The sequence below is a fragment of the Mastigoproctus giganteus genome, chromosome 5 (assembly GCF_048544385.1).
Source record: "Mastigoproctus giganteus isolate SK-2022 chromosome 5, ASM4854438v1, whole genome shotgun sequence".
Classification (NCBI taxonomy): Eukaryota; Metazoa; Arthropoda; class Arachnida; order Uropygi; family Thelyphonidae; genus Mastigoproctus; species Mastigoproctus giganteus.
This window is the reverse complement of record NC_143579.1, coordinates 227,393,780-227,411,943: the sequence shown is the minus strand read 5'-3', so window position 1 is coordinate 227,411,943 and position 18,164 is coordinate 227,393,780. Positions and strand designations below refer to the sequence as shown.

Sequence of the window (18,164 nt, the reverse complement as noted above, 5' to 3'; positions counted from 1 at the left end):
AGGCGGAGGGATGAGGATTTTCTTATTAGTTATTCCGGGTTTTTCAACTCTCACAACATGGATATCATTTAATTATGTTATAATTTTGAAGTTCTACATTGGCTTATTTGAAAGAAATGCGTGTAAATACTGCTCATTTGTGAGCTGTATTTGCATGCGAAGAAGAAAATTAATAAAACTCCCACGTGATGACCTTTTCACAATAATTTCGATATATCTCCTAATTTGGGTCGTCTGAGAGAACGGATACCCCCGATATTTATTTAGTTTACTAAACAAATATGACACCGTTTTAAAGCCTTGCATTCCAAAACAGGTCTCAACGTATGTCCTGGTTTGCAGAATTTGAAACTTACGAAACTAGAATTACTCTCTCTGTATGAGTACAGGAAGAGATTCCAGTTCTTTTCCTGCACCCATATCTAAATATTGTTGCTGTTCGAGCAGGTTCGCACCTTCCTGAAATGCGGTTTCAAGACCAGTATAGAATACTGAAAATTTCGCTCAAACCGCTGCTTTATACTAGTAATCGCAAACTGGCTTATCGCAAAAAAAAAGATAAATGTGATCCCTTAATTTGAATGATAGTTCGATTTTAATATGTATATATTACTTTTATATAAATAGAAGTAACTAACACAGAAGCCAGAAGGCGACCGCATCTAGATGCCATCCATTAACGGGCGATATAACTTTCCCTGATCAGTAGGGACCTCTCTGTACAGAGTTTGCAGACTGCGCAGACATTGGTTGAAGAAAACGACTTTTGTTTTTTCATTTAAAGAAATAACAAAGCCCTTTGTGTTTTCACTCAGCGAAATAATAAATTCTAATAAATTCATGTGCATGTGGTAAATGCGAAATTATACACTGAGTCGCCGTTTCGTTAGGTACAACTACCTAATAGAGAGTAAATTTCCCTTTAGTCCTCAGAATAGCCTGATTCATCGTGGAATGGACCCAAAGGGATATTGAAGGCGCCACAGGGATACTCGTCCATGTTTACTCAGTTGCTTTCCACAGTTGTTGCAGACCGGATGGTTGCGTATCTCTGGTGACTGCAGAGACTGCCGCAGTAGACTGAATTCACTCTCGTGTTCCTGGAATCAGTTCCACAATTCTGACCTTGTGACATTGTAGATTATCATGTTCAAACTTAAATCTTCTACGTTGTTCATCTTGCTTACCTGCTTTATATCGCATGGCACGAACACGTGATACTTTTACTGAAAAAGCACTCCATTTCATGAAAATGGTGAGTGCAATAAAAAAGTATGTTTATCTTTGCATCATAATGTAAGGTGATGGCTGACTAGTTATTATAATAAAGTGTTCATTTTGGCAGTCTTAACTACAAACATATGATATCATAAATGGTGTTCTTCATGAAAAGGCAGAATGACAAAACAGACATTATCTAATATATTTTACACATAAAAACAAGTTTATTTTCTGTGCACACTCTTTTACAGAGATTTTATTCTTTCTAACAATTTGCTAGAAGCACTTAACATAAATTAGATTACTGGAGAGTAGTTAAAGCAGATTGTTCTGCCACGGCTGTTGATGAAACCAGTTTTTCCTTCACTTTTTATTTTTTACATTTCTTACATGTGTCCGTAATTTTCCTCATCTTCATCAGTCTCTGAAAGAGTTAAAATCAAATTACACATTTGTATTCATTATTCTTAATAGATTTACAAATTAACAGGTCAATTGATGTAAGATAAATCGTTATGAGGTATTGAGGCACCAATTCATTAGGTATATAATTAACATTTTCTCAATGTGCTGCAATTAATGATATATTTTTGAAATTTTCAGTTTTAGTTTTGTTAATTTTTGCTCGTTCATTACAAGGGTATATATATATTACCACCGGTGTTACGTGGATAATATACTCTAGATGTAGATCGTATCTGCTTGGTGATATCCATCAGAGATAAATAATATGTTGTGTATCTATACGGTTGACCATGGGTGGATCAGATGGTTATTGTCTGGGAGCGTCATCTTGCATTTAAGGACTATTGGCGCTGTATTCCTCGAGGATGCTATCAGTTTGGAAAGAAATTCTTCAATGAAAAAGTAATATAATTCTTCTAATTTTTTATTAACCATTTCAGTGGATATAAAAAGAAAACGCTTTCAAACATACACTGGCCACAGGTGGCAAGATTCTTCCTCATCCCCATATTTTTATCTGTGGCAAACTGTTTCTAAAGGCTCAATCTAGAAACGCCCCCCTCGCAGTCTTCCCAAATTGAAAGCCAGTGCAGAGTCTCAGGTGGTTCAAATCTTCGCAGGTAAGATTAAAATGCTTTTGCATGTAAGGAAGCGCCACTTCCTTTATCTTTATCTTTGCTTACTGCTTACGTTATTTGTTCGAGGTAAGTGCACATAGAAGTTTCAAATTTATAGCAGGAAGAGGCTAACTTCTGGGGATTGTTGCCAGATATGAATCATGATATTTCCATGATGAGGCAGAAACAAAATGGAGTGTAGTGGAAGAATCACAGCTTCCCACCGCCAAGGAAATGCCGTGGAATACCCTACAGTAAGGTCTTGCTTATATTTTTATTTTATCTCCAAGGATCGATACTCAGAACTTCTGTCGGATGGCCTCTTGATAAATGCTAAAAGCCACTATGAAACACTACAAATTTGCTGCAAACAACCAAGGCCAAAACATCATCAAGACAAAAACACCAAACAATCAAAGCATGTTTAGTTACTGTTCGACAATGCAATCCTCTACAAAATGACGTCTATGAATGCTACGCTGGATATATTTCATTGAGAGGTACTCAAACATCTTTCCTGTAGCCCTGATATTTTTTTCTGTGATTACCTTACCCTGAACAGTCCTAAAATTCAAAAATTTTTACACAAACACCTAGTGATTTATTATATTCATAGATATATAAAACAACTGACTGACATATCTTACCAAATGGGGGGCTCCTTAATCGTTTTATTGCTTTGTTTGCAAAGTGACCAACATAGTTGTCTTCTGCATTCACTTCGAGTCTCACGTGGCCTTTTTCCGGATCGTACACAACAACATGAGTGGCATCTCCCCAGAAAGCAACAACAACATCTTCAATAGTTCTGCGAACTTGCTCCCATAGTTTATGATTCTGTAATTTCTTTAGGCCTTGTCTCAGCTGTGAGTCAAGTAGAAAAAAAAAAAACTCTTGAATCAGTTAATTTGAAAGCATTTGTTGAATTATTCAATTAAATATTTTATGAATGCTTTAAAAAATCGTGAAATGAAATTTCATTACTTCAATCAGTTACGTATCTTACCTCCTTTCGTAGTTGAACGTATAGTTTCTTCATGGCTTTGACATCTTCATTGCTTAGTAATTCTTCATTGATGTCTTGGACTGCTTTATACGCGTTGTTTGCGGTTTCAGATATTTGATCAATTAGCCAGTGATAATAGTGAGATGCCTTACCATACCACTTCTGGACAATAGAAGAGTCTACTATATCTGAGTAGGTCTCTCGAACATAAATACGGAATCGTTTTGCCATTTTCTTCACGTACTCAAAAGAGCTTGGCTGCCAGTTGCGGAACTCACCTACGAATAAATTACGATATACCTTAAGATTTTATTATACTATAATGATAAGTGATCCTGATTCTAATATAAGTCTTAGTCTTGAAGTGAAAACTCAGTACTTTATGTTTAAGAATACTTACGAGATGCTGCATCTTTGAAAGCAATAGCTACCTTATAGTAGCCATCTGGAAGGGTAATAAGAATTTCATACATCATTTCGGCTGCTCCTTGAAGTCCACGTCTTCGGTAAGCGTATTTCATTTTGTAACATAATGTACCATAAGTGCAGGCTCTAGAGAATCTCCTCTTAATCCACTGCCAGGCGCGTTCGAAGGCATCCTGGACAGAATCTGGGATAAGATCATCTAATGTCTCATAAACATCATCTTTAATGTCCTTCAGTGCCTTCCATATCGGTCTTAGCCACCTCTTAACGTCATCAATGGAACTGTAAGAAAAGCAATATTCATAAAGATGTTGCCAAGATATTTGCACCAGAAAAGATTCCTTATCAAAGTGGTAAGTCATATATAATTAATTATTAATATAAATTTAGTATTTTAGCAAACTCTCCATTATCCGAACTGTATGGATAATATAATCGATTTTGTAAATGAAAATACCCTGTTGTGAATAAGAGTTCTTTTAATATCATAGTGCTAAGTGGATATACAGGGTCATAGAAAATGTTTAACTATTCCTCTAAACATTGGAAGCCTCATAAGAGGACTGTTTTACAGATTTTCCAAGATTATGAGCAATTATGCATAATGTTTTCAGTCACTTTGTCAACAATCCCTTAGATCAGACGTAGCACCAATCTCTTCGAAATTTTTACCAAGGTGATAATTACTGGATATGCTCGGGCATTCTCTGCTGTCAAACATTACTGGAAACCCTCTCTGGTTCTCGGTAATATTACCAGTTTGACAAAACATTTCAGTACAAAACACACTACTTAGTAGTGCATGCCATTTTTTTATGAAAATTTAGATTGTAATTTTTAGGAAATACGTATGAAGGAAGGTTGTTCCAGAAAACGGAAGTTGAATGAATAAATGAGGAAGAAGAAAAGTTAGTTCTGTGAGTTTGAAGTTGGACAGTAAAAGATGTTGACCAGTTGCGGCACATGTTCGGACTGTTTTGAAAGAGAGATCGGGAATTATAGAAGCCAATTCAGAAGAACAGTGCCCATGGAAATATCTATAGAAAAGGTATGCAGTAGAAACAGAACGTCTATGAGACAGTGAGTCGAGAGACTCTGTTAGAGATGAGTCATTAATTGACCTAAGTGCCCTCTTTTGAATGAAATCTAGAAGCCTGAGAGAGAGGTTTTGGAGGCACCGCCCCGGATGTGGGAACAATATTCCATGGAGGGCGGATTTGCGATTTGTACAGAGTGAACAGCTGATTGGAAGAAAAGTGATGCCAAGAGCGAAAGAGAAAACCCAGTTTTTTAGGTGGAGAGGATGCAATAGCGAGAGCGCAGTGGCACGCGCTCTTTGAGTGTACCGGGGTTCAAGCCCGTGACTACTAAATACGATAAACATTTGCATTGACGTTGGATGAAGGAAACGCCAACATTAAACCAAGAACGTCAGGCCTGGTCAGCCAGCTTGTAAAAATTTGGCTGAGCATATCAATATGGAAGAAAACGACAAGCGTTCCATCCATGTCGCTGACCCCTAACCGGTACAAACAGCGCGGATAAATTTATTTTTTTTAGAAAGCAATATTTGTAATGTGCTTATGACAAGAGAGAGAGAAAGAGATTAGAAGTTAGAGTAATTCCCTTCTCTTCTTCTTAGGATTTATTCCGTTATTACAACGGTTCTCCTCAACCTAACGTCGAAAAGTCATTCCTTTATTCTTTTTTTCCATTTTCTTCCCTATCTCCCTCCACCAGTCCTCTTCTATTCATAGCTGCTCTCACACCCTCTATTCTATCCACGTCCTTGGTCTTCCTCTCTTTGAGTAATTTCCAATAGAGATATATGATCTCGCCTAGACATCAGTGTAATCGAAGTAGAAGGATAGGAGTAGCATCGTAGCATAGGAGTAGAAGAATTCTGTTTGCGAGATATAAGACAGGACTGAGTTTTAGAAGGAATGAAACCAACTAAGTTATCATTGAAGAATTACCTGGAGATATATATATATATATATATATATATATATATATATATATATCGCTAAGAAACCAAGAATACCACAAACATTAAAAGCAAAAAATCCAAAAACAGTGTGACATAACACAAAAGTCGGAAAATAAGCAAGGTACAAACTCTAAAATCCTGATTTTTGAATAGCAAAGATGCTCAAAAATGCACTCCGTGAACCAAGATACATTACCCCAAATCAAATCATTTATCAGTTTATTTCTGGTTACTTGAGTCCTTTGTTGTCTTATAATTATTGTTACTTAGAAATTCGAGGCTAATTTTTAGCCGCGTAAAGCGCCCATTTTTCCTTCACCATGACCCATCCGTGTTTAATGACTCGATTCAGTGGATAGTTTTTTCTCCCTGAAACTCGCATGAAAGCATGGCGGTTTGTTTTCCCGGAAACTCAGGTTTTTCATCCAGCAAACAGAAAATCGACCTCAGAACACTCACAATTTACAGACAGTATACACGGGCAATATGTACCTGGTAGCTGATGCTCCTAAAACTACTACAACAAAAATGTCCGTTCGCATGTAATAACTCGACTCCCAGTGGATTGATTTTCATTAAATTTTTTATCTTCTAGAATAATTTTCTGAGCTTTCCCAAATTTGGTTATAATAGGACCAATAGAAATCCGGCGATTATTATTTATTTTATTTTTTTAAATAAAAACAGTCTTTGCTTTTTGCTGAAGAAAAAAAAAAAGGCAAATTTATGACACTCAAACAATCGAAAAAATAAAGAAAAATTTTTTTTTTTTTTGCCAGTAATAATTGATATCATCATAAAACTAATCGAGGAACATAGATATATACTTACGGTAAATCCCTCACACGGGACTGCACGAACTTCTTTATTCTGGCGATTTGTATTTTTACTTCACGATAGTACCATTGATACTCCCCAGAAATTTTACGAATAAATGGAGTCAAGTAATCTTTAATTTTGTAGTAAGCATCCTTGATAAACTCGGAAATTTTCTCATAAGGTATCACAATTGTTATGAATTCTTTAAATTTTTCGGGCAAACTAGCCAAATATTCCTATAAAAATTAAAAGAAAAAATCATAATTAATAAAATGAGGAAATTATGGTTTATTGAGAAATTCATTTTATAAACTGGACATAAAGCAAAGCACTTTGATCATAATATAATTATTAATTAAGTATACTTTTTTCGAAACTTTTTTGTGGTAACTTCCAAAGTTTGTGGTAATTTCCGAAGTTACCACAAACCTTTACGAAACATTTCGTCATTTTAAATGCCCTCCATTTTTCTCTAATGGAAGAATTACCTGTGCTTCTTCCAGAGCATCTGGTTCCCACTTCACATCAAAAGCAAACTGGGCACCCGATTGGTCAAGTACAGCAGACAGATCCCTGGTTTGGCCACCTTTTTCGTAACTATAAGCATTGGCAGACAGAATATGTGGACCAGTGGTAGTAATTTCAAATTTCTTGTATGGTTCGTCTGAAAGACACAAAACAGAATTAATATCCATTAAAGCAGTACAGTTGATTTTGGTGTATCAGTGTACACCTAAATTCAATTTCATTAATTCCTCATTTCGACTTAATTGATATTAAATCCATTGTCATTTTGGGTCTTACCTCTCTTGTCATGGATGGTAAGCTCTGCTGATGGTTTGCTAACGTCCAAGTAGAATTTTCCTGCCCACTTTTCACTGTTTAACATGAACGCCGAGTCTACTTCAATATCTCCGCTGGATGCGATTTCGTAGCTGTTCAGAAAGGTCACTGCAGTTTGTGGATTGCGGTACTAATTGAACAAAGAACAAAATATACTGGTTATACATGCATTTTCAGCCAAATAATGCACAGAAAAATTATTGCAGTGAAATTTTAATTATTATATCTATGCAAACAAAAACGTCAAAATACTACATACATTATCCAACCATTACCCTTAATATCCAGACACCTTGTATATATATCAATAAATGTCCTCAATATTTTCCATCATTCCGCCTTCAAAGCGGTGACCAGTTCAGCTCTGTTTTTCAAGCAGTCTCTCCTCACACGTATCTGAAATTCCGTTCGTCCCAAAGGGTCTCTATAGGATTGAGCTAAACTTCTAGGCTGGCTAGTCCAGCTTGTCGACGCTTATGACCAGTATGTTATGAGCGTCGACAAGCTGCGATAAGTATGACATGGAGCATTGTCCTATTGATACAGGTACGGGTCTTCCCAACGTGCTGCTATAACGCATTGTTGTCCAGAATGTTTAGACAGATCTCAGCTTTCATGGTTTTGTTCAAAACAACCAATGGTCCCAGGCTAAACCATAGAAAACAACCCCCAGACCATCACGATGCCTCCGCCAAACTTCATTGTCAGGACAGTACAATCCTGCAGGGCTTTCTCCGAGTATCCTCCGCATCTAGACACGACCGTCAGACTGGTAGACCATGACTTGTCACCCCCAAAAGGCAGCTTTCCATTGGTCTATTGTCCAAGCACAATTGACCTTACACCAAACTAGGCGAAGTCTGGCATTATTTGGGGATGATTAGTGGCTTGTGGACGACTGTACGATCGTGGTAACCCATATCATGCAGCGTCCTGAGAACTGTACTGTTACTAACATCACCAATCTTCTCACCAAGGGCCTGTAGGTCCTGGGACAACGTTGATCTGCGTTCCAAGTAGATAATTCTTTACGGTGCTCTCCTGTCACTTTTTGGCAGCTTTGGAAGGTGGAAGTTTTCAGGTCGTTTTGAGGGATTTGAACATTAGTCCGCTTCCATTTACAGATCATATCACCAATCGTCGATTTAAGGTCTTCAGTGTTGGTGAAATGTCACATATAAATCGATTGCTTGTGTGGCACCCGATTATCATTTCGCGCTGAAAGTCTGGCAACTGTCGATAGTGGTCGATATCATCCACAGTTCTACTGCTCCTCAAAGTCCTACGAGCATATTTATAGTTGTGTCTGACATGTGATGCTTGAGCAAGACGAGACCAACTATAACAAAGGCTTGACGTAGCTGAGTGGCCAGGAGCGAGAGTGCAGTAGTACGCGCTCTTTGAGTGTACCGGGATTCAAGCTCGTGACTGCTAAATACGATTAACGTTTGTATTGATGATTTATTATACACTCCACTGACCTGGTGCTCGTGCCGGAGTATAAACAAGAACATTAAAGGGGTGTCTGAATATTAATGGTAGGGCAGTGTACATCCGTATGCTTATATATTTTTGTTTAACGTTTCATCTTACCCAGATATTGATGTCTTTGTCAGCAGTTGACAGCTCAGCCAAAAAGAAACTGTCCCTTTGGTAAGATCGCGTCTGATAACGGAGAATATGGCCAACTGTAATGTGATCTTCGTGCAATCCTACATGAGCGCTCAGCATTACCTCCAAGTCTCTGCGATCTATATCATGAAACAGAGGGATGTTATATTTATATCGGGAAACAAAGAGGTGCATACAGGGTGTTTCAAAAATGATGGTCACTAATTTAAAGGTGAACGGTACAATACAAAATAGGCAAAAAAGTCCCAGTGTTCGGGCCGCAAATGAACCGTTTTCGAGATAATGCAGATTTTCTGTTAAGATCCGCCACTGACTATGGGAGCACTAATTTAGCAAAAAACTGTGAATCCTCTGCTAAGGGTGGTTTTATTAAACATAAGGTAATACATTTTTAATTTTTGGTTTCAACACCACAGGATTTTACAGATGTTACATGTTACAGGATGTTACAACAGGTGTTCAAAATGCTGTCCTTACATCCGTTCGCAGCTTTGTAGTCTTCTCTGCATTGAGTTGCGAATCCTTTCAGGCATTCCTGGGTCATTTCTGATTTTCTGAAAGGCTCCTTCAACCCGACACTGCAATTCCTCAACTTTGTTAATGTCAGAAGTGTACACCAAGTTTTTTACATGACCTCAGATACAAAAATCCATAGAATTTAGGTCTGGTGATCTGGGAGGACACATTACAGGCCCACGTCTACCTATTCACTGTTGACCATACCTTCTAGTTAGATACCGAGTCATAACTCGAGCAAAATGTGCCGGTACACCATCATGCATAAACCACATGTTCTGGCGTTGCTGAAGTGAAACACTATCATCATCAAGGAGGTCTGGAAGAACATTCTGCAGGAACTGAAGGTACAGCTCTTCTGTTTGGCAGAAAGTGTGGTCCAATTAGACTGTCTCCTAGTAGTCCTGCCCAGACATTCAACGACAAACGTTGCTTATATCGTGACTCGTGAATTGCATTAGGATTTTCGTCGGACCAAACGTGACAGTTATGAAAATTAAAAATACCATCACGAGTAAAACCAGCTTCGTCAGTGAACACAATGTTGTTTAAAAATTGGGGGTTCAAGACACACTGTTGTTGCATCCACTGGTAGAAGTTAACTTTGGGAGGGTAGTCTGTATTACTGAGACTTTGTACACTCTGGATATCGTAGGGGCGATGTAAAATTCGCAACACACTGCTATGACTCAGTACACGCTCTTGCAGAGCAACCCTCCTTGTCGAAATTCCTGGATTTTCTATTCTTTCTAACAGTCTGCGCGGGAAGCACAGTGGTATCATCACCATCCTCCCCACATCGGGTAAAAAAGGCCCGAGTTCGAATCCCATCGATGGCGCGAGGAACTTTAATGGGCTTTTTTCACTCCGTGGCTGAGTTAGTCTGGCTCAGGCGTAGATAGCAAGTTTTTTTGTCCAGCAAAACAGACAAATCGACCATAGAACACACGCAATTAACAGACATATGACACATAGCACGGCAGATGATTTAATTAATCGGGTGGCCTAAAAATAATATTTTTTTTTTTTTTTAGTATTCTTTCTAACACCCTCTCTCAACATCCGGTGTTATGCTTCTGGGCCTACCTGCTCGTACTCCATGTGCGAAGCGCCCATGTTTCCCAAGGCATTGATGTACCCTGATGAATGTGCGCTTGTTGGGCTGCCTTCGACGGGGAAATGCTTCTTGATACAAACGTGCAGCCTCGAATGCACTGCCGTTGGCCTTACCATGCATGAAGTGCATATCCGCATACTCCTCGTTGCTGTAACCCCTTTCCATGTTGACTATTCGTTGACAAGTACTAGTATGCCTGCTACGTCTCAGAGCATTGAGAGAGGGGAAAGGGAGAGAATGAGCATAACCTGACCTAAACAAATAAGTCAGTTGTGGATCCCAACTCTGTACAGTTCACCTTGTCAGTGGTGGATTCCAACTAGAAATGTGCAATATCGCGAAAACGATTCACTTAAAGACCCATGTTTACTAGGCTTTTTGTGCATATTGTAGTCTGTACAGTTCACCTTTAAATTATTGATCATCACTTTTGAAACACCCTGTATAGATAGTAATTAAAAGAAAGAAGACGTGGATTGTGTGTCACCCATGAATTATAAAATTGCAAGGTTGGGTTAATTATAATCAAGAAAAAAAAAAAAAATTCGCTTCAATCTTCATATAAACAATCTTTCAGGAAGATAGTTTTCATCAGCATAATGTCCATTTTATAATTTTTGGTGGCACGGCATTCAAGTCTTGTTTTCCTTCGCGATTTGTACAAGAACATTTTCTTATATAAATAATAAGCAGTAAGCAAAGTGAAATTCATAACACTCACCTTCCTTATAAAGATTGAACACCAATGATTTGTTTCTGGGATCCATATTCGAAGCTTCTACGTACCACTCGGCAGTTATCTTGTCCTCGGGATTCTTGGAGTAATCCAATTCCACCTTGGCTACAACTGGTCGAGCAACGTGACCTTGTTTCGTTTCAAGAAGAATGTTCAGCGTCATAGGCTAAAATAGAATAACAGCATAATAATGTCAGTTATTATATTACTTAATTTTTTTTATTTTGTCATCCAGTGTTTAAATATATTACTGTGTTTGCTTATTCTGGTTATTATTTTTATTATTTTTTAATAATGAAGACCCCCATGGCCTCTTTAAAATTTAGACAGCCATAGCTCCGTAGCCTTTTAGAATCGGACCCACGTTGATTACATCCTGAACTCATGCACATTACGAATGATTCGATTTATGTAACCAAATTATAGCTTTAACACTAAGATTTGTTATACAAAAAAAAAAATTTAAAGAACCTTACCCTTTTAAGATCCTTATGGGACAATGCCACTTCAGCTTCTACCTTGCGAGCAGTTCTGGTATCATGGTCCTTGTATGTGAGATCCACTTGATACCGTCTGTGTGGCTCTTTCTTTGCATCAGGAAGCACTTCTAGGTGAGCAGCAGCTATCTCTCCAGATTGGCTAAAAGCTCCTTTGGCTTCGATGTCTCGAGATGGCAAGTATACGCTAGCATCAATATTACCTTCTTTGTCCCTCTTGTCAACGGCTAATTCATAGCCAACCTTCTTGCCACTTGATTCCACCAGAAGTTTATGTTGAATAATTCCCTTCTCTTTCTTAGCGAAACATACAAAAGCAGCGTCGACATCTGGATGTTTTCTAACAGCAATTTTGAATTGTTTATGCCATTTTGCAGAATAAAAGCTACCATCATTCTTGTAGTAACCTTCCAGAAGTACGCAACTCTCCGGATGTTTTTCTTTGCAGAGACTCAGTATTGAACGAATTTCTCGCCTGTCGGTATACCATTGAAGCGTTGCCCCAATAGGCTCAAAAGGGCCGCGCGCCAGTGCAGTGTATAGCTCTTCACCTGATGACTGTGTATCTTTTTCTAACTGTATGAAAAATACTTCAGATCCTCGATATTGTATTTCAGCATTATGGGAGAAACCTTTATCCCTTTTCAAAAGATTAGCTCTCAAGTGGACGATATCAGCCGAACTTTTCTGTGCCCCAGCTTCGTATTTCGTGCTGTAAGTGTCCCTCGTTGCTTTTGCATATGCAGCAATTACTGGAGTTAGAGAAGTATCGATGATAACCTTGGCATCAAACTTCCTTGGGTCTTCGTAAATCACCTTACCACTCAAATCAAGCTTCTTTTCATTATTAACTTCCACTTCTGATCGAACAATGTACTTTCCGGGTTGAAGGTCGTACAGTCCTTCCATCTTTACAATTCTCATCTTTTGCAACGGTGTTCTCATCTGGTATTTGAGACTGTAGCCGTAACGCCCACTTTCTAATAGCGTCGAAATTTCTGCCTTCTTACCTGATGCTGTGGCTGCATCTGCTTCTAGTTTCAGACTGCCTGAACCGTACTGACAGAAGATGGAAGCTTGTTGCGATTTCCAGTCAGGATGTGGTGTTGTAAGGGAAGCTTTACCTTTTATAGTTCCCGAAGACCAAGCAGAATGATGCGAATAATCAGAATTGAAGCTGTATGTTTTGATAGGTGAGAGATGCAGGCGTGCTTCTGTAACGTAGGAACTCATTGAGCTCGAAGTGTCGTAAATGTAGTTGATATAGACTTCCTTACCATCCAAGTCACGACGTTCTGAAGTCAAACTTACACCTCCCCCTATTTCCAAACCAGAGGACTTCCTCTGGTATTTCCCGTTAGCTTCAGCACGTAAGACCTCCTTGTTGCTAACTTTATATTTGAGATTTGATTTCAGTTTTCCATTCTCAATTTCATGGTAAATCTGGATAGTAATGGGATCCATCCTCTTGCGGGATACTTTAATTTGAATATCATGTGGGCCTGATTTTAGTTTGTCTTGAAGGTTGCATTTAACATCAACATCATAAGCATCAGTATATTGCATTCTTGCCTCCACGCTGTGTTTTTTATCGGTCCAAGAAGATGTAGTTTCCAGGAGAGCATACACTGCTGCCTTACGAGTTGGATCTCTGTTAGCATCCCAGGCCAATTCTCCCTCTATAATTTTCCTTGGTTTCTTTGATAAACTCAAAGATCCAATAATGCGTTTATCGGAATTTTCTTTACATCGTATATCTACTTTAGCACCTTTTGTATAATCACTGTTGTCAAGTTCTACTTTCCCTTCGAAAGACGGCAGATCAACATTGATTTCGCTTCTTCCACTAGCAGCTAACTTCGCACTAACAATATAACTAGGACGGTCTCCATATTTGGTACTGCTAAATACATCAACCGCACTTCTGGTAGCCTTTAGAACTGCTTTCTGTTGTACTGGATATTTTATTAAAGAGGATTTTAAGGTTGTCTGGAATTCGTGATGTCTCTGTTGGTCCTTATCTTTAATATTATAACTGTAGTCCATTGAAGCATATTTGTCCTTTTGCCATTGAACACTGCTTTTTCCGACATACTGGTTTGGCATATGCTCTTCTATTTGATCGCTATATTTTATCATTCTTCCAGGATACTCCATCTGGGCGTGTAAATCCATCTTCAAAGGTTGTCTTGAAATAACATTGTACTTGCCACTAGCCGCCATTAGTTTCCCTCTGAGGCTGCTTACTTCACCTTCAAACTCAATCACAGGACAACTAGTAAATCGCCAGCCAGTTTTCAACTGAAATTCCCATTCCACTTGATGAGAGGGTGCAACAATTTTCACTTTGCTTTCCCCTGTTGATATAGACTCTTTGTCCGTTTTGAATTGGTATGTTGTAAATTGGTGGACTTGAATGTAGTGTTTGCGATCGTCAAGGTTTTCTCCATACTTGAACATCATGCTGTTTTCTAACATTTCTTCAGGTTTCATCTGTATATTCCATACAAGTTGGTAATTGGCCCAAGGATACCACGACGTTTTGAATTCTGTTAACGTTGCAATTTTTCTTACCCTATCGTTGCTCAGATCTTGGTATTTTGAGGTAAACTGAATGGTATGTCTGTCACCTTTACCGCTTTCTTTTTGATACTGAGATGTAAAATCAGTTGTCAGCATTCTTCCTTGTTTTTCAACCATCAAGTGGAAGCGAGACGTCAGTATTGGCATTTTTATTGCCATATCTCCACTAACTCTCCACGATGAGTCTCTAGACAAGTTTCCTGCAGGACCATCTTTTATTACACTCCCTATTGAAAAAGAAATCGAAAATGTAATAAAGTATTGATCATGGTATATGATTAATACATATCAATACCTTAAGCAAAATGCCACTAAGAACAAGAAACTTTTTTTTTTTCTGTGTCCTATAAAAATGTCCATAAAAATTGCTAAGTGCACAGCTCTATGAAGCGGTAATTCTACTGACTAAATCTAAAAATATATTCGAACCTCTTTATTACCTTTGATATAGGCTGGACTATCTGCTGGTTTATTGGACTGGAGATCTATAGTGATCACTTCCTTTTTCTCTTTGGTCTGAGTGATAATTCCGGTGAAACGCAGAGGATCCATGTCTGGTAACTGAAGTTCGATAGAAGGTGCATAACTCTTCTTTGGACCACGCTCTCTTGCTTCTAAACTAGCGGTTACTGCGTAATGGGCAGATTTGTCCACGGTTGCTTCCAGTTTGCCTCTAGTAAGCTGCTCTCGAGAGAAATATAAAGCTACATAGAAATAAATAAATTTTAGTATGTAACTCATGCATTCATCTCAATTCTATAGCCTCTACTTTAAGTTTACTAAAATCTGTTATATATAATCTTGTTACGTTTACTGTAATATATAATCTTTAATTTTAATTCTATCGAATTATTTCTTATATACAGTATTAAATTAATTTTAACTTAATTATTAACTTATTTATTATTATAACTTGGTTATAATTTTAATAAGTACAAATCCAGAATTTTGCAAATGTAAAACATACCACTTGCTTGTACTTCTTTGAAGGGCGATTGAAAATCGATGCTTAGCGTTTTGTCTTTATCAGTTGCTAGAGTTGACCGAACAAACAATGAATATTTGCGAGTTACTTGTGAGTTAGGAGTGTCCAGATAAAATCGATACACCTTTTCGGACTGGGACTGAAAATAAAACAATGAATTGATTAACATTTTAGAAAATTGGTTTGTGTTATGTGCAGATGGGAATCGTTTCAGGCTAGTACGTTTTACATTAATTTTGTATATTTTAATGAAAATTAAATATTATATATGAAAAAAAATTTAGCTATGAAGTTAATTATATATTTTTTTACGAGAAAAACGGTAAATGACTAATAATGTGGTAAAATTACTTACCTGGGATTCTGGAAGTTCCAAAGAAACTTCATATCCTTTCATTGGCCGATCAGTTTTTTTCAAGATATATTCGAATTCGAATGGCCCATTGAATGGGAAGTATGGCCTACTATATTCAATAATAGGAGTTGGGACTCTGAGTTTTCCACAAAATTCTATACCCAAAGGTTTATTGAAGGATTTGGTGCAATATTCGTGTTCTTCGCTAGATGAAGCTTTAATTTCTTTCTCCCTACCATCACGATAAACTTCATAGAGATCGTATCTAAAAATGAATAAATATATAACATTTAAAGGGCCTAAAACATTGCAAAGAAATAAAAAACTAAAACTTAATAAAATAAAAATGAATCTGTAAAACCTGATTCATATATATGACTGCTTCCTACATATAAGGATTAAAATAAAACGGATTTTTAGATATAGCTTGTTATATTTAGGTAGGAAATAAGTGCCATTTAAACTGAGGTAGGTGAGACAAACAAGTCCCGCCATCGATTCTATAAAGAAGTGCCCATGTTTACCGATAGATGTCAGGAGTGTTCTCGTAATGTGTTAGCACCTAGTTTTTTTCGAACGCGAGACAATTTATGTGATTTTTTTTTTTTTTTTTTGTAGTTGTTGGCGCATCAGCTTCTGTGGCCATAATGCACCTCTCAAGGTTTTTGCAGTACTTTGATCCAAGCCCGAGGCGGGATTCGAACCCGCGACCTTTCGGTTGCCAGGCAGGCACTTTACCCACCCGGCTAGCCCGGTCGGCTTATGAAATGGGAATCGTTTTAGGCTAGTACGCTTCTGGTTACTATTCGTGGTAAAAGGTAAGTACATGTATAATGTTTGTATATATTATTACATAGCTTATTTATTTCTTTACCATATGCTATAAACAGATTTTTATGAATATTACTTAACAGTGTAGCTAGAAGGAAAATTTAAAGAAAACCAGGAGGCTGCAAATATGACCTGGGCGTGCTTTATTAGTCTTCTTTTAAAAAGGAAATTTATTCTTAGAAAGGTATTTTCTCTATTTTTTTTTTTTTTTCACAATTCATAAATTCGATGCTTTCATTAGAGACTTACTTTACGCTAAATACTTCGATCCTCTCTTCTGGTAGATCAAGTCGAGCATGGTACAAGCGGCCATTCTTAATTTCTGCTTTAAGCCTGACATCCGTGGAGGTGTACAGAGTTCCAACAATTTTGAGGGCTGGTTTATCATCGGACGTAATACCAACAACAGCACTGATTTCTACATTAGCACTGAAAATGGATTGATCATAGAATTAGTACAAGTACCTAAATTATCAAGAAACATAATTATAATAAAACGATACCATAAAAACAAGATACAAACTCAAGTTGTTTACTAAATTTAATTAGTATTTTCCTAATTATGTTTCCAGACTGCGTATTTGTGTAGTCATGCAGGTTCAATCTCAACATTCCCGCCAACAGTTATAATTTCAGTTCCTACGGTGAATAAACAGAAAAACCGACCACCAACAAAAGACCCTATTTATCTGTAAGAACAAGATTAATAGGGGCTAGATGTAGTCATTCTCAATGTACCACTCACTCTCTGAAGGAAAGACTAATAATGATTCATTTATTCCAGCATATTATGTGAGCATTCATTCATAATCTGCCGATTTCATTTTCCGAATTAATTGTAATCATGCGGGAAAAAAAATAGTTATCGCCCGCACACTTGTTTCTTTTTGGGCACGCACACACGCATATCAGCGAAAAAGTATCTTAAATGATAAATTTTGAAGGTAAATTATGTACACTGTTCTCTAAAAATACTAGAATATCAGCAGTATTGAAGAAAATGAATTTTTATTAAAGGAAGTTATAACGTATGGGTCCATTTTTGACCTGAATGACATTAAAATTCCTAGCATCATTGACGGGATTTGAACGAAGATCTACATGGTCGGAGGACGGTGATTATATCACTTTGCTACCCGCTAGAAGGAACTGAATAAATCAGCAACTATTCATGGAAGATATTCGCCTAGCTTACAATAGCCACCTATTTGAATCTGGTGCCATTTCTCTTTCAGTATAGTCGCCATTGCTTCAGTCAGTGCATAAGACGTACTGGCCTCGTCCTAATCCAGCGTTCCTGCTTACTCCATAGGCGTTCTTGTGCGATTGAGTTGAGGATTGTCAGGCCAATTGTGAAACTTCGTTTTCCTCAAATCAAGCGTGTGTGTGTGCAAACTTGGCTTCATGGGATGGAGTAATATCTTTCTGGTACACAAAAGGCCCGGTGCCATAGAAGTGGCAGAGTGTAAGTGTAGGTAGTACAGGGCTGGCCAAATGTTAATATATGGCTTAGCATTGACGGTTT

General features: G+C 37.7%; 1 protein-coding gene and 1 long non-coding RNA gene across 2 annotated transcripts; both read right to left on the bottom strand.

The window, feature by feature from the left end:
- Positions 1-1,597: 1,597 nt before the first annotated feature.
- LOC150086190 (uncharacterized) lies at positions 1,598-3,419 on the bottom strand. The gene is made up of 3 exons (XR_016546959.1): positions 3,310-3,419; positions 2,951-3,167; positions 1,598-1,645 (listed from the first exon to the last, which is right to left on the bottom strand). It is a non-coding gene; the product is annotated as an uncharacterized LOC150086190 (long non-coding RNA).
- Positions 3,420-3,695: 276 nt separating this feature from the next.
- LOC150086189 (uncharacterized) lies at positions 3,696-15,866 on the bottom strand. Its single transcript, XM_090374824.1, has 10 exons — positions 15,809-15,866; positions 15,436-15,592; positions 14,909-15,172; positions 11,865-14,695; positions 11,374-11,554; positions 8,981-9,138; positions 7,349-7,517; positions 7,033-7,208; positions 6,557-6,780; positions 3,696-4,017 (listed from the first exon to the last, which is right to left on the bottom strand). The coding sequence occupies exons 1-10, from the start codon at positions 15,848-15,850 to the stop codon at positions 3,696-3,698; spliced, it is 4,524 nt and encodes a 1,507-aa protein (XP_090230950.1). The 5' UTR covers positions 15,851-15,866.
- Between the last annotated feature and the right edge of the window lie 2,298 nt (positions 15,867-18,164).

Excerpts from the sequence above, each read along its gene's own strand:
- LOC150086189 (XM_090374824.1), bottom strand. The coding sequence starts at position 15,850 with ATGAAAGGATATGAAGTTTCTTTGGAACTTCCAGAATCCCAG. Across the intron at positions 14,696-14,908 it reads TAGTCCAGCCTATATCAAAG|GGAGTGTAATAAAAGATGGT; the intron begins GTAATAAAGAGG and ends CTTTTTCAATAG. Across the intron at positions 7,209-7,348 it reads TACCATCCATGACAAGAGAG|ACGAACCATACAAGAAATTT; the intron begins GTAAGACCCAAA and ends TGTGTCTTTCAG.